At 46.3% G+C, this 24,785-nt stretch overlaps 1 protein-coding gene across 2 annotated transcripts; it reads right to left on the reverse strand.

Moving 5' to 3' along the window:
* Positions 1-4,154: 4,154 nt before the first annotated feature.
* On the reverse strand, positions 4,155-24,610 carry LOC143301818 (steroid 17-alpha-hydroxylase/17,20 lyase-like). Of its 2 annotated transcripts, XM_076616219.1 has the most exons (7): positions 24,500-24,513; positions 22,697-22,816; positions 19,534-19,941; positions 12,315-13,003; positions 9,467-9,658; positions 7,193-7,292; positions 4,155-5,973 (listed from the first exon to the last, which is right to left on the reverse strand). In XM_076616219.1, the coding sequence occupies exons 3-7, from the start codon at positions 19,847-19,849 to the stop codon at positions 5,744-5,746; spliced, it is 1,527 nt and encodes a 508-aa protein (XP_076472334.1). In that variant the 5' UTR covers positions 19,850-19,941; positions 22,697-22,816; positions 24,500-24,513; the 3' UTR covers positions 4,155-5,743. The 2 variants fall into 2 exon arrangements, with proteins under 2 accessions (XP_076472334.1, XP_076472333.1); XM_076616218.1 differs by lacking the exon at positions 22,697-22,816 and having other exon boundaries at positions 24,500-24,610.
* Positions 24,611-24,785: the final 175 nt, after the last annotated feature.

Here is a 24,785-nt window from a genome sequence, read left to right on the forward strand (position 1 = left end):
GCAGCATCAGACACATATTGCTCTCCCAGTTCCATTTCTTTCTTGAAATTTGTCTAAAATTCTCAAACTTTACTTGACCACTGTTGAAGGGGAAAAAAACCCAACTCGTTAGTTATGGTAAGGAAGGAGATAACTTGGATTTGAAAAATTGATTTGTGAATTCTTGCCACTGAATACAGAGAATGGCTGCCTACGTGGCAGTGTTATGGTGGTCATGCATGTAAAAAAAACAAAAAAACCCCCAAAAAACCCCTGGTTGTACAGATGAGTGAGTGTTTACTTTTTTACATTTATTTGCTTATTTATCATCATTGTTGTCTTATTTATTTATTTATTTATTATTATTATTTTATTATTATTATTATTACTACTACCTTTTTTATATTATAATTATTTTTTATTTATTTATTTATTTATGTAAGCTTATCTATTATTTATTCACCTTTTTTTTTCTTTTCTTTTTTTTCTCAAGGCCTGACTAAGCGCGTTAGGTTACGCTGCTGGTCAGGCATCTGCTTGGCAGTTGTGGTGTAGCGCATATGGATTTGTCCGAACGCAGTTACACCTCCTTGAGCTACACTGAAACTGAAACTGAAACTGTGAGTGTTGGATCTGCAGCCCAAGAATGCATGACAGGAAGAGGAGGTGAAGAGTTTGCCTCAACGATTCTGTTCATTGCCCAGTCGTTGTCTGTCAGGGGGGGGTGGGGGGGGGGGGAAAGGGGGAGGGAAGCCAGCTTCATGAGGTGACTGTGTAGGTCAGGGGGCACAACTGCTTTAGGAAGGTTATCATGAAGACCTGGACGACAAACCTATGGTGCAAACATACTTATTTACTTACTGTCTAATACGCCCTCTAGCGTTCAGGGCAGCAACAAAGAACCACCACTTTTGTCTGTTTTGGGGCCCCAGTCTCTGAATTGATACCCAAGGTGTGCTTTGAGGTCTCGAGGTCTCTTCCACATGGTAACAGATCACGTTGATAGAAAATACATGTATATTTTGACGTATTGTCTCTCGTTAAAGGACAGATTCAGTTTTAGATGGTCAACGTCTCATAGAGATTAAACATGTTTAATGTGGAGATTTTTTTTTTTTTTTTTTTTTTTTTTGTGCATAGTTAGTTGGAAAAGGGCAATGTGTTGTTGTTGTTGACAGTTGGGAGGCACTTCTGTTTTTGTTCATTAAATGTCGGGTGCAAACTGTTCCTCGTTGTGTTGTAACATTTATCAAACATTGTGTTTCTTCTTAACTGAAGGTGGTTTTGAGAATTAGCAACTGAGTTATATTCTCAAAAAAAAAAAAAGAAAAAAAGAAAAAACAGATTACATGTTTCACAGTAACATGGGTTTTTTGTTTTGGTTTGGTTTTGATAATTTATTTATCATTATATATATATTTTTTTTAATCTTGTTTACAAAGCAACATGCATTTTAATATGATTAATTGCAAATGGGCGTGTGTCAGATTTGGTGCAGTGAAACAGTGACCAGTCCAGCTCTGTATACATTTTTTTTTTTTTTTTTTTTTTTTCAGAGATGTATTTATCATAGCTTCATAGCTCTGACTGAGGGGGTTTTTTGGGGGTTTTTTTTAGTTGTTTTTTTTTTTCTTTTTCACATGAATACACTCAGTAAATTGCTATCGTCATTAGTTTTTAATTTCATAATGCACTGTTTGATTGACTGTGATGTTGAAGTGGAGTGTTGGCCTTGTAGTTACGTGTGCCCCACCTCCCGTGGAAGCGAGAGAATCTGAGTGCATTGGTTCGATCCCTACACTTGCCAGTATTTTTTTTTTTTTTTTCTCACCCGCAAAACTTGACTGGTGGTCTGGCCGCTAGTCATTGAAATGAGATGATAATCCGAGGTCCCGGAATGCAGCTTGCTCCTTCACACATGTAAAAGAACCCATGGCAACAAAAGGGTTGTGTCTTTGGCAAAATTTTGAAGAAATTTCCACTAGGAAAACAAATACTCTTGTGGGAAGCAAAAAGATAGGGACAGAGAAAGAGAGGAAAAATAAAGGGTGGCACTGCTATGGTAGCGAAAAGTTCTCTTAGGGAGAGCAGCCCAAATTTCACGCACAGAAATTTGTTGTTACATAAAGAGTAGTACAACACAACACAACACAACACAACACAACAAACACAAGGCAAGGCAACACAACACTACACCATACAATACAATGCAATACCATACCATTCTATACAATACAATACAATACAGTTCAATGCAACACAGTGTTGATGTGAGCATTTCACAGCCGATACACTATCGGAAGCTGATGCGAAGATACTATTTGTAGCATTGTCTGTGCTATGGCTGTATAGTTTTCAGGTCAAGGGCAATGGTGTTTGTATATTTGGAAAAGAGTGAATAAACTCTACGGCTGTGGAAGAGAAAGAAATGCATTAACTTACTGTGTAGTGAGTGTGTTTGAGAGAGAGAGAGAGTGCATGTGTGTAAGGCTGAATGACTGAATTATAAAATGTTTATTTGTGTCTGTGTGTTTTGCCAAGAGGAACTGAATTATCGAATGCATGTGTGTGTGTGTGTTTGATTTCAGAGATACTGAATTATTGAGTGTGTGTGTGTGTGTGTGTTATGTAAGAGAGGAATTTTTATTATGTGCAAGTATGTGTGATGTAAGAGAGCGTGTGAGAACAAGGAAGGTTGAACTATAATGTGTGTATGCGTCTTATGTTTTAACTATATGTGATGTAACAAAAAAAAAAGAAGAAAAAAACCCTGTATGTTTGTGTGTTTGACAGTGTAGTGTATCACTGCAGGTGTGCTGTATCTGTGTATGTCCCTGTGTGTCTGTGAAAGGAGTGTGTGGTGCATGTGTGTGTGTTGTGTACTGGTACGGGCCGCTACAGCCGAGTGGTTCAATTGTTCTACTTCTTCTTCTGCGTTCGTGGGCTGCAACTCCCACGTTCACTCGTATGCATACGAGTGGGCTTTTACGTGTATGACCGTTTTTACCCCGCCATGTAGGCAGCCATACTCCCGTTTTCGGGGGTGTGCATGCTGGGTATGTTCTTGTTTCCATAACCCACCGAACGCTGACATGGATTACAGGATCTTTAACGTGCATATTTGATCTTCTGTTTGCGTATACACACGAAGGGGGTTCAGGCACTAGCAGGTCTGCATATATGTTGACCTGGGAGATCAGAAAAATCTCCACCCTTCACCCACCAGGCGCCGTCACCGTGATTCGAACCCGGGACCCTCAGATTGACAGTCCAACGCTTTAACCACTCGGCTATTGCGCCCGTCGTTAAATTGTTTCAATCTGAGGGTTCCGGGTTTGAATCCTGGTAACGGCACCTGGTGGGTAAAGGGTGCAGATTTTTTTTGGATCTCCCTGGTCAACGTATGTTTAATCCTGCTTGTGCTAGAACCCCCTTTATGCATTAACACAACCAGAAGATCAAATACGCACGTTAAAGATCCTGTAATCCATGTCATTGTTCGGTGGGTTATGGAAACAAGAACATACCCTGCATGCACACCCTGGAATATGGAGTGTGGCTGCCTTTATGACAGGGTAAATAATCAAAACGGTCATACACGTAAAATGTTATATGTCTGTGTGAGTGTGCATGTGTGTGTGACAGAAACCGGATTGAAATACAGGAAACAAGTGATGAGCGCCCAATGGCAGCTGTCAGCTCTACCCAGGTTGGCAGCCTGTTGTGCAAATGACCCTGTGTTTGTAAAGCACTTAGAGCTTTGTCTCCAACCATGGTGCTATAGAAGTTATCCATATCATTCATTCATTTATATCCATGCGTGTTTGAGTGGAGTTTGTGGTGCAAGTGTGTTGTTATGTGTGTCTGTGAGTGTGTTTCCTGTATCTATGTGTGCGAGGTGCAAATGTGTTGTGTATATCTTTGTGTGCGTGTGGCACATGTGTGTGTAATATGTAAATATGTATATCTGTGCGAGTGTGGCCCATGTGTGTGTAATATGTAAATATGTATATCTCTGTGAGTGTGTGGCACGTGTGTGTTATATGTACATATGGACATCTATGTGAATGTGTGGTGCATGTGTGTTTGATTATTTATGAGTGCATGTGATGTATATGTGTGTGTGTGTATGTGTGAAGGCATTCTCACAGACAGAACTCTGAATTTGAAACATTTTATATATATATTTTTTTTATTAAGGAATTTAAAAAATTAGGCATGGCCTATTCTTCCAATCTGTCCTTGCTAATCTGCATCCACTACAAATAGTGCAAACATATTATGAAGGAAGAAGAAAAGAATAGAACAGAAGAACACTTCATCCACAAGGACATGCATCATTGAGAACACACACACACACAGACACACACACACACACACAGACACGCACACACACAGACAGGAGAGAGAGAGAAAAAGATAATCAGTATGTAACTACTATAAACGGTAAACAGCCTGATGATTATTGTTCACACTTTTGGTGTTGTCGGTCATTTCTATACATGACCAGTGCAACCAATGCTACAGTTCCTACTACCACCACCAGTATTACTTGTACAACAGCAAACATTATCGATGATGAAGGGAAAGAAAACGAATACATTTCTGCGTGTATACAAACAGTAAACAATAGAAACAAAATAACACAAAATATATAAAAAAATATTCAAAAACAAACAACACAAAACAAAAAACAGAACAACACACACACACACACACACAAAAAAAAAAACAATAAGAAATGAAGAATGAGAAAAAAAATGAGACAATGATAAAGATTAAAAAAAAAAAAAATTAATTCAGATAAAAGCCAAAGCCCTTTACTGAAGGGGGTAACATGAAAGAAGAATATATAGAATTAACATGACATGCGATAAATCCTACAATACAAACTAACCAAAAACAGCTACTACAAATGTTCAACAACATTCACACGGCGTAACATTTCGCATTAACATATATATATATATATATAGAGAGAGAGAGAGAGAGAAGTTACAGAGAGTAGTCAATACATGAGCAAATTAAACCATCGATGGATCTTTGTAATATTTTGGTTGAATTAGTTTATGTATGGGGTCACTCAAGGCAGGGCAACACAGCACAAAACGGGCACTTTATAACCGTTTAATACAAGATTAAACTAGACAATGCTACCTTGGAATTTTGCCATTGAACATATATTGTTTTGCTATTGTGGACTTGTCAGTACTTAGAACTTAATAATTACATGCTTTGTCAGGTACTTAGAACTTAATAATTATATGCTTACCCTATACTTTCTAACGCACAAAACACATAAATTATGTATCCGTAAACCTTTGAATAAAAAATGTTGAAAAAAAAATCGTACAACTCGACAATCTTGTGGACGCATGAAGAGTCACGCTTAGCATCGTGGAGTGACGACAATCTTGTGGACGAATGAAGGGTCACGCTTAGCATCTGGAAATGACGACAATCTTGTGGACGGATGAAGAGTCATTATTTTCATTTATTTATTATTATTTTCATTACTACTACCTTTTTAAAAAAATTTTTTTTTTATAATTATTATTTGTCTATTTATTTATGTAAGCTTATCTATATGTATATATATATATATTTTTTTTTTTTTTTTCCTCAAGGCCTGACTAAGCGTGTTGGGTTACGCTGCTGGTCAGGCATCTGCTTGGCAGATGTGGTGTAGCGTATATGGATTTGTCCGAACGCAGTGACGCCTCCTTGAGCTACTGAAACTGAAACTGAAACTGAAGAGTCACGCTTAGCATCGTGGAGTGACTACAATCTTGTACGGCTTGGGCGCGTGGAGAGACATGGAGTCGACGAGAACGGACGGGTCGAAGGGCTGACCCTCGGGCAGGGAGATGGTGAACCGCTTCAGGAAGTTGGCCAGCAGCAGCAGGAGTTCTGGTTTGGACACGCTCTCCCCAAGGCACACCCGGCGCCCCGCAGAAAATGGCATCCACGTCTTGGGGGTTGGCTTCAGCTTGCCTGATGTCACACAGACACACACACACACACACACAAGGATAAATACACACGCACACACAGACACAGACATAGACACACGCATCAATACATGCGTGCACACAGTCACAGGCACACACACACACACACACAAAGACGCGCGCACACAGACACACACAGTCGCGCACGCGCGCACACACGCGCACGCACGCACGCAGGCGCACAGACACACACGTACACACACACACACTTACAATTCCAGTTTCACTTCCAGGGAGAGAGCCGTTGCAGATTCATCCATATACACAACACTATACGTGAAAGAAAAAAGAAATGAAAAGAAATAATCGGTATACACACAACAACAAAAAACAACAAAAAAAGAAGAAGAAAAGAAATAAAAACGGAAGCAGCAGATGCCAAGCCGAAAGCAAGAACCTCCCAATGCCTGAATGCCTACCTTAAGCTACAGAAAAAAAAAGAAAGAAAAAAAAAAGAAAAAAGTTTGCATGGGGAATAGTACTGTACTGCGCTGCATTGTACTGTATTGTCGTGTACTGTGTTGCGTTGTGCTGTTTTGTATAATCACCACGATGCGACGACACCCTTCTTCTTCCCCCCCCCCCCCCCCCACCCCGTTTTTTTTCCTGTCTGTAAGTCTATTTGCTTTACAATGGATTCATCATTTAAAATTTTTTTTTTTTTTTTTTTTTTTGCTGCTAAGGTGCACCTCTTTAATTAACTAATTGCCGTGGGTTCTTTTACACACTACACAACCACAGGGCGCCCGCCTACGATTATCATTGTCTCATCCGAATATTAACTAGTGTACTGGGACTGTATTATATTGTGTCAGTGACACTCTGAAACAGGCGGCACTCCAGACAATGACTGACGGTCCCAGGGACAGCAGAAACATTTCACGTTATTAACAAATGAAAGAGTGAAAAAAGTTTATACGAGGATGGAGACGAGGGAAAAGAGACACCTCCATGTTCCCATATCCCCCCGCCCCCTTCCACCCCACATCCCTCCCACAAAAAAGAAGAAAGCCATTGTCCAGTCCCGGATTTTGTTTAATTTTTTTTTTCATTCCACAATCCACTAAACCATAAGTACCAGTTCTCTTTGCTGGCCATTCCAAAGAAACTATGGACCAGTGTAGTGTGACGTGTCCAGCATGCAACTTTTTTTTTTAGTGAACATTTTATAAAAAGGAACATAGGGCAGCAGCTCGTGTCACCTTCGTCGTCAAGGAAACGCTCCGGTCTGAGCTGGTCTGGCTCTTCCCAAAGGGCAGGGTCATGCATCACCGCCCACAGGTTCACCATCACCATCGTGTTCTGTCACCGCAACAAAAGGTCAGGGTCACAACAACAAAAGGTCAGGGTCACAACGACAAAAGGTCAGGGTCACAGCAACAATGGTACCAGGGTCGCAGCAACAAAAGGTCGGGGTCACAGCAACAAAGGTCAGGGTCACAGCAAAAAAGGTCAGGGTCATGTATCACCAACCAGATGGTCACCAACACCATTGTGTTCTGTCACAACAAGAAGGATCAGGGTCGCAGCAAAAAAGTTCAGGTTACAGCAACAAAGGTCAGGGTCATGCATCATCAGCCCACAGGTTCACCATCATTGTGTTCTGTCACAACAACAAAGGTCATGGTCGCAGCAACAAAGGTCAGGCTCACAACAACAAAGGTCATAGTCACGGCAACAAAGGTCATGGTCGTGAATCACCGCCCACAGGTTCATCATTGTGTTATGTCACAACAACAAAGGCCGGAGTCACAACAACGAAGATCAGGGTCACAGCAACAAAGGTCATGGTCACGGCAACAAAGGTCATGGTTGTGAATCACCGCCCACAGGTTCATCATCGTGTTATGTCACAACAACAAAGGCCTGAGTCACAACAAAGAAAGATCAGGGTCGCAGCAACAAAGGACAGGGTCACAACAAAGGTCAGGGTCACAGCAACAACGGTCAGGGTCATACATCACCAACCAGGGGGGTCACCATCATCATCGTGTTCTGTCACAACAAGAAAGGTCAGTGTCACAACAACAAAGGTCAGGGTCACAGCAACAAAGGTCAGGGTCGCAGCAACAAAGTTCAGGTTACAGCAACAAAGGTCAGGGTCATGCATCATCACCCACAGGTTCACCATCATTGTTCTCTGTCACATCAACAAAAAAGGTCAGGGTCACCGCAACAAAGGTCAGGGTCACCGCAACAAAGGTCAGGCTCACAACAACAAAAGTCACGGTCGCAGCAACAAAGGTCAGCTCACAGCAACAAAGGTCATGGTCACAGCAACAAAGGTCATGGTCGTAAATCACCGCCCACAGGTTCATCGTGTTATGTCACAACAACAAAGGCCTGAGTCACAGCAACAAAGGACAGAGTCACAACAAAGGTCAGGGTCACAGCAACAAAGGTCAGGTCACAACAACAAAGGTCAGGGTCGCAGCAACAAAGGTCAGGGTCATACATCACCAACCAGGGGGGGGTCACCATCATCATCGTGTTCTGTCACAGCAAGAAAGGTCAGTGTCACAACAACAAAAAGGTCAGGGTCACACCAAAGGTCAGGTTCACAGCAACAAAGGTCACAGTCACATCAGCAATGGGTCGTGGTCAAGCACAAACAAAACAAACAAAAAGAAAAGAACCTGACTGAAAGCTTGCACTTAAAATATATTCAATTCTGTTTCGCAAACGGAAAGAAAGCTGATTCAAGGTTCGCAGGTCAAATCTGTGTTCATTCTGATTTGCAAAACCTAAAGAAAACTTTTCAAAGTGTGCAAGTAAAATATTATGTGTTCAGTCTGTTTTGCACACACTCCGTTTCGAAAACTTATCAGAAGTAACTGATCCAAAGCATGCAATTAAAAAAAAAATTACACACACACACACACACACACACAAAATCACACTCACAAAAAAAATTACACACACACACACACACACAATCACACTCACTCACTCACTCACACACACACACGCGCGCGCGCAGAGCCACCGTTACCTTAGGCACGTCATACCTGCTGACAGTGGTGTCTCTCTCTCTCTCTCTCTCTCTCTCACACACACACACACACACACACACACAGAGCCATCAAGGTACCCACACACCCACACACAATCACACACACGCACACACACACACACACACAGAGCCACCGTTACCTTGGGCACGTCATACCCGCCGACGGTCGTGTCACACACAGAGGCACACACACACACACACAATCACACTCACTCACTCACACACAGACACACACAGACACACACACACACACACCCACAGAGCCACCAAGGTACACACACACACACACACACACACACAGCCACCAAGGTACACACACACACACACACACAATCACACACACACACACACACACAGAGCCACCAAGGTACACACACACACACACACACACACAATCACACACACACAGAGCCATCAAGGTACACACACACCCACACTCACACACACACAGAGCCACCGTTACCTTGGGCACTTCATACCCGCCGACGGTGGTGTCACACATGGATTTGTGCGGCAGGGACATGGGCACCACTGGAGCCATGCGCATTGTCTCCTGAAGGACAGCCTGGGTGTAGTGGAGGTGGGGGCGGTGCTTCACGCTCGGCATGCACGTGCCAACCACGCGGTCAATCTCCGCCTGGGCCCGCTTCTGAACCTGCAGCACACGCCATTAATCTTCTTCTTCTTCCTCTTCTTCTTCTTCGTCTTCATCGCCTTCTTCTTCGTCTTTGTCTTCATCTTCTTCTTCTTCGTCTTCATCTTCTTCTTCTTCGTCTTCATCTTCTTCGTCTTCATCTTCTTCGTCGTCTTCATCTTCTTCTTCTTCCTCTTCATCTTCTTCGTCTTCACCTTCTTCGTCTTCATTTTCTTCTTCCTCTTCGTCTTCATCTTCTTCATCTTCTTCTACCTCTTCGTCTTCATCTTCCTCTTCTTCATCTTCGTCTTCTTCTTTTTCGTTCGTGGGCTGCAATTCCCACGTTCCCTCGTGTGTACACGAGTGGGCTTTTTGCGTGCATGACCGTTTTTACCCCCACCGCCCCCGCCATATAGACAGCCATATTCCGTTTTCAGGGGTGTGCATGCTGGGTGTGTTCTTTTTTTTTCTATAACCCACCGAACGCTGACATGGATTACAGGATCTTTAACGTGCATATTTGATCTTCTGCTAGTGAGAGAGTGTGTGAGAGCGTGAGAGAGAGAGAGAGAGAGAGAGAGAGAGAGAGAGAGAGAGAAAGAGAGAGAGTGAGAGAGAGTGCAGTGTGTGTGGGTTTGTATGTATGTGTGTGTTATGTTTATGTGTGTGTATGCATATATATATATATATATATATATATATATATATATATATATATATATATATATATATATATATATACACACACACGAAGGGGTTTCAGGCGCTGTCAGGTCTGAACATATGTTGACGTGAGAGATCGGGAAATAACAAAAAGTCTCCACCCTTTACTCACTGGGCGCCGTCGGTTACCGAGATTCGAACCTGTGGGCCCTCAGATCTAAACTTCAACACACGTTAACTCACTCAGTACGGCCAGTCCTCTCTTCTCCTCTACACAGACCCCTCGGATGTCCAGTGGGTGTCTGAATGACCCAACCTTTAGCTTCCGTCGTCAGAATTGTGGTATTCTCTGTCAACATTCACCTCTTCAGTATAAGAGCGTTCCGCTTGCAATATTTTGATGATGGTCACTGGGGTGAAACACTGTTAATGTCGTCCCTTTCGCCGTTCGTATGGAAAGAGTTAACCACTTTAACTATTGCGCCCATCTGAGTGAGGGTCGGTCGTCAGTCCTAGGTTTGAAGTCTGGTCACGGCACTTGCTGTGTTAATTAATTAAGGATAGAGACCTCTCTCTCTCCTCTCATCGATCATTCTAGGTCAACAGATGATGTAGGCCTTTAACAAATAATGAGGCCAGGAGATGAAATGATTAACAAATAGTAAAGAGTGGTAACTCTCTCCATTCATAAGGTACACAACTTCAAGTCAGTGCTGCTTACGCTACCGATTCAGCTAGCACACAGGTAAATAAAAGGTATATTGGAACAAACCCAGACACTTCCTCAAAAAAACAAAAGGAAGCGCCGGGCCTGTCCTTATGGTAAATAGAAGGTACATTGGAACAAACCCAAACACTTCCTCCAAAAAAGAAGCGCCAGGCCTGTCCTTATGGTAAATAAAAGGTACATTGGAACAAACCCAGACACTTCCTCAAAAAAGGAAGCTGTGTGCTAGCTGAATCGGTAGCGTAAGCAGCACTGACTTGAAGTTGTGTACCTTGTGAATGGATGTAGGCCTTGCTTGGTGCCTGGCATGATACACGTTTTTCATGTGCATTCACGTCTACCAGAGGACCAAAAACACACGTTAACTCATTCAGTACGGCCAGTCCTCTCTTCCCCTCTACACAGACCCCTCGGATGTCCAGTGGGTGTCTGAATGACCCAACCTTTAGCTTCCGTCGTCAGAACTGTGGTATTCTTTGTCAACATTCACCTCTTCAGTATAAGAGCGTTCCGCTTGCAATATTTTGATGATGGTAATTGGGATGAAACGCTGAAAACGTCGTCTCTTTCACCGTTCGTATGGAAAGCGTTAAAGATCCCGCAATTCTCTTCAGCGTTCGGTGGGTTACAGATACAAGAACATACCTCAACATGCACACGTGTACCCCAGAAAACAAGAAGAGCCCGCTATATTATGGCAGAGAACATCGGTCATACACGCGAGAGAGAGAGAGAGAGGGAGAGAGAGAGGGAGGGAGAGTGAGAGAGAGTCAGAGAGAGTAAGAGAGAGAGAGAGAGAGAGAGAGAGAGAGAGAGAGAGAGAGTGGGAGGTAGTGAGAGACAGTAAAAGAGACACAGAGAGAGACAGACAGACGACAGAAAGTTGAGTGAGAGAGAGTGAGAGAGAGAGAGAGAGAGAGTGAGAGAGAGAGAGAGTGAGACAGTGAGAGAGAGAGAGAGTGAGAGAGAGTGCAGTGTGTGTGTGTGTGTGTGTATGTATGTGTGTGTTGTGTTTATGTGTGTGTATGCATTGTGTTGTGTGTTTTGTGTTGTATTTATTGTTGTTGTGTGTATGTGTGTGTGTGTGTGTGTGTGTGTGTGAGTGTGTGTGAGTGCGTGCGTGCGTGCGTGTACATGCTCTCTCTCTCTCTTGCGGGCGCGTAAGCGGATGGGGCATGTGCTTCATGCAGCGTGCATGCATGTGTGTGTGTGTCTTCAGTGCGTGCACGTACATTCCGTCAAGTTACAAAGTAAAGCACCCAGGTCCTAGCCAGGGGATCAGCTCACCTCAGGATGTCCAGCCATATACAGCAGGGCCCAGGCCAGGGTGTAGCGAGAAGTGTCCGTACCCGCTCCGAACAGATCAGAGATCATGTGCCGCACGTGCGCATCCGTAAACATGGCCATGACCTCTGCCTTCTCTTCCCGCGCCGCCTCCATCTGAGTCAGCAGGATGCTGTCTGTCATGTCCCGAATCTTGTCCGGTGAAAAGCTCTGTCGATGTTCCTGTATCTTGCTTTCGTAGTAGTCCAGGACTTCGCCGAACACTGAGATGGTACGTTTGAAAGTTTTTGTCGGCCAGTACTTCAACAGCGGGATGACGTCTTCGTAGAACCCGTTTCCTATGCTGCTGTTCACCTCGTCAAAGATCTGGATGAGTCGCTGGATTGAAGGATCGTCGTAGGGCTTCGCCTCCCCGAAGCACGTGAAGTCAAGGATGTGGAACATGAGGGAAGAGACGAAGGGGAAGGGGTCGAAAGGGCCGGGCTCTGCCGCCATTTTCTCCGCCACTGTGGCCATGACTTTGTGAATGACTGTGTCGAGGTGGGGGCCCGTCAGGTAAAGTCTGATGGCCTTCAGGGCGATCTTTCGTTGCAGCTTCCAGGACGGGGAGTAGTCCGAGAAGACGATGTCCTTGTTGTGCTCCGTTAGGATATTCACGGAGTGGAAGGACGGCCGGCCTGCATAGTCCTCCCCTGCGTTAACGAAAACAGAAGGAAGTTGTATTTGTATTTGTAGTTCTTTTTATCACAACAGATTTCTCTGTGTGAAATTCGGGCTGCTCTCCCCGGGGACAGCGCGTCGATACACTACAGCGCCACCCTAGGAAGCGGGAGAATCTGAGCGCGCTGGTTCGAATCACGGCTCAGCCGCTGATATTTTCTCCCCCTCCACTAGACCTTGAGTGGTGGTCTGGACGCTAGTCATTCGGATGAGACGATAAACCGAGGTCCCGTGTGCAGCATGCATTTAGCGCACGTAAAAGAACCCATGGCAACAAAAGGGTTGTTCCTAGCAAAATTCTGTAGACAAATCCACTTTGATAGGAAACACAAACAAAACTGCACGCAGGACAAAAATACAAAAAAATGAGTGGCGCTGTAGTGTAGCGACGCACTCTCCCTGGGGAGAGCAGCCCGAATTTCACACAGAGAAATCTGTTGTGATAAAAAGAAATAAAAATACAAATATCTGTCAGAACAACTTAAAACATTCTGAACAGGAATCCTCACCCATGTGCTGAAAACAACAATAACTAAACAAACGAAAGAAAAAAACCCAAAAAAAACCCCAAAACCAAGGCATCTTCCTCATCAACCCATGCTCCTGACAACACAGTGGGCTGTAGGCAGCCTGTTGTGCAAATGACCCCCTGCGTTTGTACAGCGCTTAGAGCTTTATTTATTTATTTATGTAAGCTTATCTATATATATATATATTTTTTTTTTCCTCAAGGCCTGACTAAGCGCGTTGGGTTACGCTGCTGGTCAGGCATCTGCTTGGCAGATGTGGTGTAGCGTATATGGATTTGTCCGAACGCAGTGACGCCTCCTTGAGCTACTGAAACTGAAACTGAACTTAGAACTTGGTCTCTGACCGAGAATAGACAGCTATACATGTATGTCTATCATCATCATCATCATCAACATAAGCACTGACAGACATCCCCCCCCCCCCCCAATCCCCTCGCCCCAACCTTTCTGAACAAGCGCCTCCTTGGGTAATTGAACTGAACTGAACTGTCAACACACGGCAACAGCACTGATAGACAGACAGACAACCCCCCACCCCACCCCCCATCCCCTACACACGCCCCCCTAGAAGCGCACAAGCACTAACTTCAGCTCCATCAAGCCAACACGGGGCCAAGGTAGATGGTCAGGACCATCTTTATCATCATCGTCGTCATCATCGTCGTCGTCGTCATCATCATCATCGTCGTCATCATCATCATCATCGCCGTCATCGTCATCATCATTATCATCATCGTCGTCATCATCATCATCGTAGTCATCGTCATCATCATCGTCGTCATCGTCATCATCAACATCATCATTGTCGTCATCATCATCATCATCATCATCAACAGCACTGGTAGACAAAACATCCCCCACATCTCCCCCCCCCCCCCTGTCCCCCTCTCACGCACGCACCCTACTGTTCTGCACAAGCACCTCATTGAGTAAGTGAAGTGAAGTGAACTGAGCTGAACTGTCACCACATGGTAACAGCATGGATACCCCCACCCCCACCTTTCTGCACAAGCACCTCATTGAGTAACTGAACTGAACTGGCATCTGCTTGGCAGATGTGGTGTAGCGTATATGGTTTTGTCCGAACGCAGTGACGCCTCCTTGAGCAACTGAAACTGAACTGAACTGTCACCGCATGGCAACAGCACGGATAACCCCCCTCCCCCACCCCACCTTTCTGCACAAGCACCTCATTGAGTAACTGAACTGAACTGAACTGTCACCGCATGGCAACAGCACTGATACCCGCCCCCCCCTCCCACCCTACCTTTCTGCACAAACACCTCAATGATTGAGCTGAAGTTGTTCAGCAGGATACAGCAAACAAGGGGCCAAGGTAGATGGTCAGGGCCATCATCATCATCATCGTCAACATCATCGTTGTCATCATCATCATCATCGTCGTCGTCGTCATCATCATCAACATCATCAATATAGTCATCATCATCGTCATCAACAGCACTGGTAGACAGACATCCCCCACCCCCCACCCCCCGCGCACACACACACACACACACTCACTTTCACTTACTCGCATACGTACACAGTAATTCCCCCACCCCCACCCCGCCCACCCCCTCCCTACCCTCGTCTAATATCATTTACAGTGAAAAGACTGGTGGTGTGTCCATCGAGATCGATGATGACCATCGTTGTCATCCAACTGGGGGATGGGGGGAGGGTGGTGGTGGGGTGGGGGGGAGGATGCTCATGAATCTATCTGTGAATGCGCAGATGGCTGAATAGTCCAATCTGCGCACGAAATGTTCGCTGACAGTTGGGGCAGACAAAGACAGGCATATCATTGTCAGGGAGCTTGTTTGCCCGTGACTTTCTGGCCTGCCTCTTCTGAACAGCTGCAGCAGTCCTGTTGGCCTCACACAACTTGGCACCTTTGTGCACAGCAGCGCGCCATTTGTCCCGGTCCACTGCAGATTCCTCCCAGGAGTCAGGGTTGATATCAAACGCTTTAAGAGAGACTTTCAGAGTATCTCTGAAGCGCTTCTTCTGACCTCCGTGTGATCTCTTCCCTTGTTGCAGCTCGCCATAGAAGAGCCTTTTGGGCAGCCGATGGTCTGGCATGCGCGCCACGTGTCCAGCCCAGCGAAGCTGGGACTGCATCAGGATGGTGAAGATGCTGGGAAGGGTGGCTTTTGCGAGCACCTCTGTGTCTGGGGTCCTGTCTTGCCACTTGATGTTCAGTAGCTTCCTGAGGCATGTTGTGTGGAAGTGGTTCAGCTTCTTGGCATGTCGTTGGTACACTGTCCAAGTTTCGCAGGCATACAGTAGTGTGGGGAGAACTACTGCTCTGTAGACCTTTAGCTTGGTCTCAAGACTAATGCCTCTTCTGTTCCAGACATTTGCACTCAGTCTGCCAAAAGTTGCGCTTGCTCTTGCAATCCTGACGTTCACTTCATCATCGATGGTCGCATTTCGTGACAGTGTGCTGCCAAGGTATGTGAACCGCTCCACCGCACTGAGTCTCTGACCGTTGACTGTGATGTTGGGCTCAACGTAGGGTTTCCCTGGGGCTGGCTGATGGAGAACTTCAGTTTTCCTCGTGCTGATGGTAAGGCCGAAGTTCCTGCTGGCAGTGGCAAACTTGTCGACGCTGAGTTGCATGTCAGCTTCAGATCCATCGTTGAGGGCACAATCATCAGCAAACAAAAAGTCTCTGATGATGTCTGTCATCACCTTCGTTTTTGCTTGAAGCCTTCTGAGGTTTAACAGCTTGCCATCTGTTCGGTACTTTAGGCCGATTCCAACATCGCCATCTCTGAAGGCATCAGTAAGCATTGCAGAGAACATGAGGCTGAACAGCGTTGGAGCCAGGACGCAGCCTTGCTTGACACCATTTGTGACAGCAAAAGGAGCAGATGTTTCGCCATTGTCCTGGACTCGAGCCTGCATGCCTTCATGGAATTGGCTGACCAAGGAAATAAATTTCCGAGGGCATCCGTACTTGGCCATGATCTTCCACAGTCCCTCTCTACTTACGGTGTCGAAGGCCTTAGTGAGGTCGACATAGGTGGAGAACAGATCAGCATTTTGCTCCTGACATTTCTCTTGCAGCTGCCTTGCAGCAAACACCATGTCGGTGGTTCCGCGCTCTTTCCGGAATCCACACTGGCTCTCAGGCAAATGACCTTGGTCAAGGTGTGCTGTGAGGCGGTTTAGTAGGATCCTGGCAAGTATCTTGCCTGCGATGGAGAGCAAGGAAATGCCCCGATGGTTATCACAGGCTTGCCGGTTCCCCTTTCGCTTATACAAGTGAATGATAGATGCATCTTTGAAATCCTGGGGGATCGTCTCTTCTTTCCACATGAGTGAGTACAGCTGATGGAGCTTCTCAGTCAGCACAGTGCCTCCATCCTTGTAGACCTCTGCTGGTATGGAGTCTGAGCCAGGTGCTTTGCCACTGGATAGCAGACGGATTGCTTTCTGGGTCTCAAGAAGTGTTGGCGGATCGTCCAGTGCTTCATTGATGGGGACTTGTGGGAGACGGTCTATGGCTTCATCATTTATGAAGGAAGGGCGATTTAAGACACTGCTGAAGTGCTCCGCCCAGCGTTCGAGAATTTTCTCCTTCTCGGTGATCAAGGTATTCCCATCTGCACTGAGGAGGGGGGACGATCCTGAGGATGTGGGGCCGTAGACTTCTTTTAAGGCACCATAGAACCTCTTCATATCGTGCCTGTCAGCATATCCCTGGATCTCATCAGCTTTGTCACTCAGCCACTTATTCTGTATCTGGCGTAACTTTTGCTGAACAGTCCTGCGGATGGCATCATACGCATCCTTTTTTGATGTGGACTTTGGGTTGCTCAGGTAGGCTTGATGCAGACGGCGTTTCTCATCCAGAAGCTGCTTGATTTCATCACAGTTTTCATCAAACCAGTCTTTGTGTTTTCTGGTCATGGGTCCCAGGGTCTCTGAAGCTGTACTATAGATCAGCTCACGCAGGGTCCTCCAGTCAGACTCCACATTCTGGTTGTCCAGAGAGGCGGATTCCAGACGATCTTCCAGCAGCTCCACAAAGGATTGTTTGATGGTGATGTTATTCAGCTTAGCGATGTTAAGCCGTTTTGGAGCCTTCTGGCCTTGGGGACGTCTCTTGGGCTGGATTCGAATATTCAGCTTCGAGACTACAAGGCGATGGTCTGTCCAACACTCGGCACCGCACATGGTCTTTGTTACACGTACATCTTGCCTATCCCTTTTCCTGACGATGACGTAATCGATGAGATGCCAATGCTTTGAGCGTGGGTGCATCCATGACGTCCTGTTACGGGTAGGGAGGCAGAAAACTGTGTTGGTTATCAGCAGTTCGTGCTCTGCACAAGTCTGAAGCAGAAGCAATCCATTTGGGTTGCAGTGGCCCACACCGTGCTTTCCAATCACTCCATCCCAGGAGATGTAGTCAGAGCCAACTCTAGCATTGAAGTCCCCAAGAATGATGAGCTTGTCTGCTTTAGGGATAGCAGCAATGACAGAGTGAAGGTCCTCGTAGAACTTCGCCTTCACTTCATCCGGGTTGGTCATGGTTGGGGCGTAGGCACTGACAATGGTGAGGTGCTTCTGGCCAGATGCCAGTGGGAGTTTCATGGTCATAAGCCTATCGTTGATTCCCTTTGGGATTCCAGCTAGCTTGCTGACAAGTGCTGTTTTTACTGCAAAACCAACGCCAGCCTCACGTCGCTCTTCGCTTCCTCGTCCACTCCAGAAGAAGGTGTAACCAGATCCCCGTTCACAGAGCTCGCCTTCGCCTGCAAGCCGAGTCTCACTCAAGGCTGCGATGTCAATGTTGTATCTGGCGAGTTCGGATGCAACTAGTGCCGTTCTCCTTTGGGGTCTGTCCGCGTTATCTCTGTCCAGGAGAGTCCTTATGTTCCAAGCACCAATGGTGAGAGGAACGATCCTTGTTTTTTTCTTTTCTTTCTTGTTTCGACCGCTGATGTAGGGTCCCCGCCAGCCGCGGTATGCTGGCCAGGGTGATATGGAGCAGGCAATTTTTAGGGCACCTTTTCTAGCCCCTTCCTCATGCCAGGGAGGTGAGCAGTGCATTCCTAAAGAGGGCTGCTCAGACGCTCAGACGGCTGCCGAGCTCCATCGCTGCTCCTGTCGACGAAGAACGACCCTATGGCCTGAGCCGCCTGCGTGCAGGTCTGCGGCTGCGACTGCCAGTGTACCCACACCTGTCGTTTCGTCGCTCGCCTGTCGCCACAGGACTTGAGGGTGATGAAATGATGAAGGATGCCTTTTGGATGACTGATGACTTGCGCGATGAGTTTGTTTAAAGTGAAGAGGAGTTGCGCAACGTCGACCTCACTCTCTCGTCCGGGTCCACCAATTTCCAGTGGCAAGACTAAGTCGAGACGACTGGAGGATGAGCACGGATGCAGTGGATGACCAAGATATCCTTTTGGTGTCTCATCTTGCTCTCTGCACTCCACAGTGCGTTGCTGTAACCGCCTTCCTCTCCGTTGAACCGATAGGTTTCTTCCGCAGATTCTGCCGGATCCAGACTTCACATGCATGGGTAGACACACCCCGGGGGCCAACTGCGTGTGGCATGCACACAGCACAGTGGAGCTAGATGGCCGTCGGTGGCTCTCCTGAGCCGACGCCCTTTTATGGATCTCCATAAGGGTGTCTAGCCACCCGCCTCACCAGTCCCGGAAGGGAGCAGAGGTGTGTGTATATGCAAGCAGAAGATCAAATACGCACGTTAAAGATCCTGAAATCCATGTCTGCGTTCGGTGGGTTTATGGAAACAAGACCATACCCAGCATGCACACCCCTGAAAACGGAATATGGCTGCCTACATGGCGGGCTAAAAACGGTCATACACGTAAAAGCCCACTCGTGTACATACGAGTGAACGCAGAAGAAGAAGAAGTCCTGCATGGAATAGAGAGAAAGACAGTGAAAAGACTAACGTTAAACTAAAGAACGAACGAACGGACACACACCTTTCTGCACAAGCGCCTCATTGATGGAGTTGAAGTCGTTCAGCATGACGCACCGGACAGGCCCCAGGTAGATGGTCAGAACCGGACCGTACCTCTCTCTCGCCCAGCGGTCCAGGGTGACGTAGAACTGCTGGCTCTTGTCCCTCATCTGCACCAGGTTGCCCAGCAAGGGCAAGGCCAGGGGCCCGGGGGGCAGGCGGTAGCGCTTCCTCGTCAGGTAGTACGAGAGGAGTCCCACCAGGGCTCCCAGGATCAGGGCCTGCGTGAGGGGAGTGCCGGGAAGTGCGGCGCTGAGGCGTGCTGCGTAGGAGTGCATTTTTTGGAGGGGGGGTGGGGGGGTGGGGTGGGGGGGATGACGCGTGGCGTGGGTGGTGGTGTTCTCACAAACGATGATACTACCCAGTGATACTGCACAAACAAACACCGCAAGTCACAGTGTGTAACAACAAGTTTCAGTTTCTGTTTCTCAAGGAGGAGGTGTCTACTGTGTTCGGGCAAATCCATTATTTATATATATATATATACGCTATACGCTACACCCCCACATCTGCCAGGCAGACAGATAGATAGATGCCTGACCAGTAGTGTGTCAACATCACAGTGACAGTGTCGATGCGTCAGTCACAGTGTGTCAACACCACAATCAATGTGTCAGCACCACAGTGAGAGTGTCAACACCAGTCGCAGTGAGTCAACACCACAGTCACAGTGTGTCAACACCAGAAACCACAGAAACAGTGTGTCAACACCAGTCACAGTGTGTCAACATCACAGTGTCAACACCACAGAATCAGTGTGTCAACACCACAGTCACAGTGTGCCAACACCACAGTCACAGTGTGCCAACACCACAGTCCGTGTGCCAACACCACAGTCACAGTGTGCCAACACCACAGTCACAGTGTGCCAACACCACAGTCCGTGTGTCAACACCACAGTCACAGTGTGCCAACACCACAGTCACAGTGTGCCAACACCACAGTCCGTGTGTCAACACCACAGTCACAGTGTGCCAACACCACAGTCACAGTGTGCCAACACCACAGTCCGTGTGTCAACACCACAGTCACAGTGTGCCAACACCACAGTCCGTGTGTCAACACCACAGTCCGTGTGTCAACACCACAGTCACAGTGTGCCAACACCACAGTCACAGTGTGCCAACACCACAGTCACAGTGTGCCAACACCACAGTCCGTGTGCCAACACCACAGTCACAGTGTGCCAACACCACAGTCACAGTGTGCCAACACCACAGTCCGTGTGTCAACACCACAGTCACAGTGTGTCAACACCACAGTCACAGTGTGCCAACACCACAGTCCGTGTGTCAACACCACAGTCACAGTGTGTCAACATCACAGTCACAGTGTGCCAACACCACAGTCCGTGTGTCAACACCACAGTCCGTGTGTCAACACCACAGTCACAGTGTGTCAACATCACAGTCACAGTGTGCCAACACCACAGTCCGTGTGTCAACACCACAGTCCGTGTGTCAACACCACAGTCACAGTGTGTCAACACCACAGTCACAGTGTGTCAACATCACAGTCACAGTGTGTCAACATCACAGTCACAGTGTGCCAACATCACAGTCACAGTGTGTCAACACCACAGTCCGTGTGTCAACACCACAGTCCGTGTGTCAACACCACAGTCCGTGTGTCAACACCACAGTCACAGTGTGCCAACACCACAGTCACAGTGTGTCAACACCACAGTCACAGTGTGCCAACACCACAGTCACAGTGTGTCAACATCACAGTCACAGTGTGCCAACACCACAGTCACAGTGTGTCAACACCACAGTCACAGTGTGTCAACACCACAGTCACAGTGTGCCAACACCACAGTCACAGTGTGCCAACACCACAGTCACAGTGTGTCAACATCACAGTCACAGTGTGCCAACACCACAGTCACAGTGTGTCAACACCACAGTCACAGTGTGTCAACACCACAGTCACAGTGTGCCAACACCACAGTCACAGTGTGCCAACACCACAGTCACAGTGTGTCAACATCACAGTCACAGTGTGCCAACACCACAGTCACAGTGTGCCAACACCACAGTCACAGTGTGCCAACACCACAGTCACAGTGTGTCAACATCACAGTCACAGTGTGCCAACACCACAGTCACAGTGTGTCAACATCACAGTCACAGTGTGCCAACACCACAGTCACAGTGTGTCAACATCACAGTGTCAACACCACAGTCACAGTGTGCCAACACCACAGTCACAGTGTGTCAACACCACAGTCACAGTGTGTCAACATCACAGTCACAGTGTGCCAACACCACAGTGTCAACACCACAGTCACAGTGTGCCAACACCACAGTCACAGTGTGTCAACATCACAGTCACAGTGTGCCAACACCACAGTCACAGTGTGTCAACATCACAGTGTCAACACCACAGTCACAGTGTGCCAACACCACAGTCACAGTGAGTCAACACCACAGTCACAGTGTGTCAACACCAGAAACCACAGAAACAGTGTGTCAACACCAGTCACAGTGTGTCAACATCACAGTGTCAACACCACAGAAACAGTGTGTCAACACCATAGAAACAGTGTGTCAACACCACAGTCCGTGTGTCAACACCACAGTAACAGTATGTCAACACCACAATCAATGTGTCAACAACACCACAGTGAGAGTGTCACAGTTCTTTTCCTCATTATCTTTCTTTTCATGTTTTTTTTTTTCCTTTTTTTCTCAATGCAACACATGTTGTGTGTAGCGTACATCGACCTGTCCACAGAAAAGCTGTCAAGGTTTGTGACGCTACGCTCCCCATGTTCGATCTTTTAAGTGTGAGCTGGCTTTCCACAAGCGTGGTTTTTATCCAGCCATGTCAAGACAGTCACACTGTTCTGGGGGATACAACTGTGCTGTTGACATAGTTTTATGTATCTGTAACCTCGCTTACATCGCAGATCGACATAAGTTTACATTTGGGCCAACAGCAAAGTGAGAGCTGTATTATCAATGGTTTCTCCAGTCAATGGGAAACCATTTACAGCTTAGTCTTTTGTGAAGGACTATGACTCTCAAACTAGGAGCGAATCTTCACAACACCGTCTCAGTAAAATTAGCGTTTTTATCGGTGCCCACTCAGCCAAATTAGTAACGGCGGAGCTGGACTCTAACCTGAGTTCCCCTGAGTTCGATTCCCGGCTTTCAGCACGCCTGGTGGATGAAGGGTGGAGATTTTTCCCGACGTTCCAGGTCGACATATATTACGTTGAGACCTGCCAGTGCCTGAACCCCCTTTGTGTGTAAAACGCATGCAAAAGATCAAATAAGCATTGACGTATCCAACTGAATCCACGTCAGTGTTTGGTGTGTTGTGTGATATGATTGACTGCTGTAAATACATACATCTACAAGACCACAAATCCCGAACTATCACCTGCAGTAAGTAGAGACAGAAGAGGTAATAGTTTAATGCTAATAAATCACATTGTAGACTGAAAGTGCGCAGTTCCTTCTTTACTGAGCGAGTCGTTAATAAATGGAACGGTTTGCCAGACAGTGTTGTGACTGCCCCAACCACGTCATCTTTCAAGACTAGGCCAGACGCTCATTGGGCCAACTCTCCAAGTATTTATGATCCAGTATGCTATCATTAAGCCACGCATGCTGGTATACTGTATCTAATTGAACGATAAACAGGCCTTCTCAGGCCTCAAACGTCTGATTCCAGTTCAAGTTATTGAGACACGAAAATACCCAGCATTCACCAAGTCAACCACTGATAACAGGGTCATCGACATGTTGATGTCGGTCGTGTAACGGAAAGAAGAAGAAGAAGTAGAAGAAGACGAAGACGAAGAAGAAGAAGATGAAGAAGAAGGAAGAAGAAGAAGAAGGAAGAAGGAAGAAGGAGGAGGAGGAGGAGGAGAAGAAGAAGAAGAAGGAAGAAGGAGGAGGAGGAGGAGAAGAAGAAGAAGGAAGAAGAAGGAAGAAGAAGGAAGAAGAAGAAGAAGAAAGAAGAAGAAGAAGGAAGAAAGAAGAAGAAGGAAGAAGAAGAAGGAAGAAGAAGGAAGAAGAAGGAAGAAGAAGGAAGAAGAAGAAGGAAGAAGAAGAAGGAGAAAGAAGACGAAGGAAGAAGAAGAAGAAGGAGGAAGAAGAAGAAGAAGAAGAAGAAAGAAGAATAAGGAAGAAGAAGGAAAAGGAGAAGAAGGTAGAGGAGGAGGAGGAGGAGGAGGAGGAGGAGGAAGAAGAAGAAGAAGAAACAAGAACCTCACCCCACAAAGATAAAAAAAAAAACAACAAAAAAACAACACCAAAACAACAACCAAACAAAAAATAATTTACATCGCGGAAAATAAATCAGCTGGCATGTGCCTGTACCCGGTCTGACCCAGATAAGTGACAACTGACATTACCGCAACTGCCAAACGTCCTCGTCTTCTTCTTCTATGGACTGAGTTCTAGTCGAACGTCCGGTCAAGCGGTGAAGTCTGCCGGGCCAAAGACACTAATATAATAATTATATGAGATGTTAGTGTAATATGGCCGAGCAAACTCACTATCAGTGTACAATAATTGGTGGCCCACAGCTCAGAAATAATTTCGGTCTGAACAAAAAGTTGGAACTGCTATTATATGTGCAAGTGGCGCTGCTAAACTGAGCCAGTATATACTGACCCAGACCGGAATATTTCACTGCATCAGAAAATAGCAAATAAAACAATTAAATTAAATGAAATAAATGGATAAACAAATGAATGAATAAAAGAAAAATTCAAGTCACGTCAAAATATAGTTTCATTTCTTTGACTGGTTTAGGAAATAAAAAACGAAGAGGAAAAAAAAAATCTGACATGCCTCATTTGCTGTCTGTAGTTGGAACCGGCTCAATAATGCGTCTGCTCTTGAAAGCAACAACAACAATGCTAAAACAACAACAACTACTGCTACTAATTAATATTCTTCAAACTTGCCCACCAGTCTTCTTGCAGACTTGTCAGCTACGTTAGATTTCAAGCTCTGGGTCGCACCTTATAACGGCTGTCCTTTTTTTTGACCGAACCAGCTGGGCCTCAGTGTTGAAATGACGCACCGTCACCTCATATGTTTGTGACTCTACATATGGGTACATGTGGACCTAAACTGCGCGTCAGTGACCTTGCTTTGACACCGGTGTAACCTACCGACCTCTACTACCCCCCCCCCTGGTTAGTTTAACCACCGGGATTAAAACCAGCCAAGACCATGCCATTGCCCACCAGGT

Source organism: Babylonia areolata, chromosome 28, assembly GCF_041734735.1.
Source record: "Babylonia areolata isolate BAREFJ2019XMU chromosome 28, ASM4173473v1, whole genome shotgun sequence".
Classification (NCBI taxonomy): Eukaryota; Metazoa; Mollusca; class Gastropoda; order Neogastropoda; family Buccinidae; genus Babylonia; species Babylonia areolata.

Excerpts from the sequence above, each read along its gene's own strand:
- LOC143301818 (XM_076616218.1), bottom strand. The coding sequence starts at position 19,849 with ATGCACTCCTACGCAGCACGCCTCAGCGCCGCACTTCCCGGCACTCCC. Across the intron at positions 13,004-19,533 it reads TGAGGCGCTTGTGCAGAAAG|GGGAGGACTATGCAGGCCGG; the intron begins GTGTGTGTCCGT and ends TCGTTAACGCAG. Across the intron at positions 5,974-7,192 it reads GCGTTTCCTTGACGACGAAG|GCAAGCTGAAGCCAACCCCC; the intron begins GTGACACGAGCT and ends GTGTGACATCAG.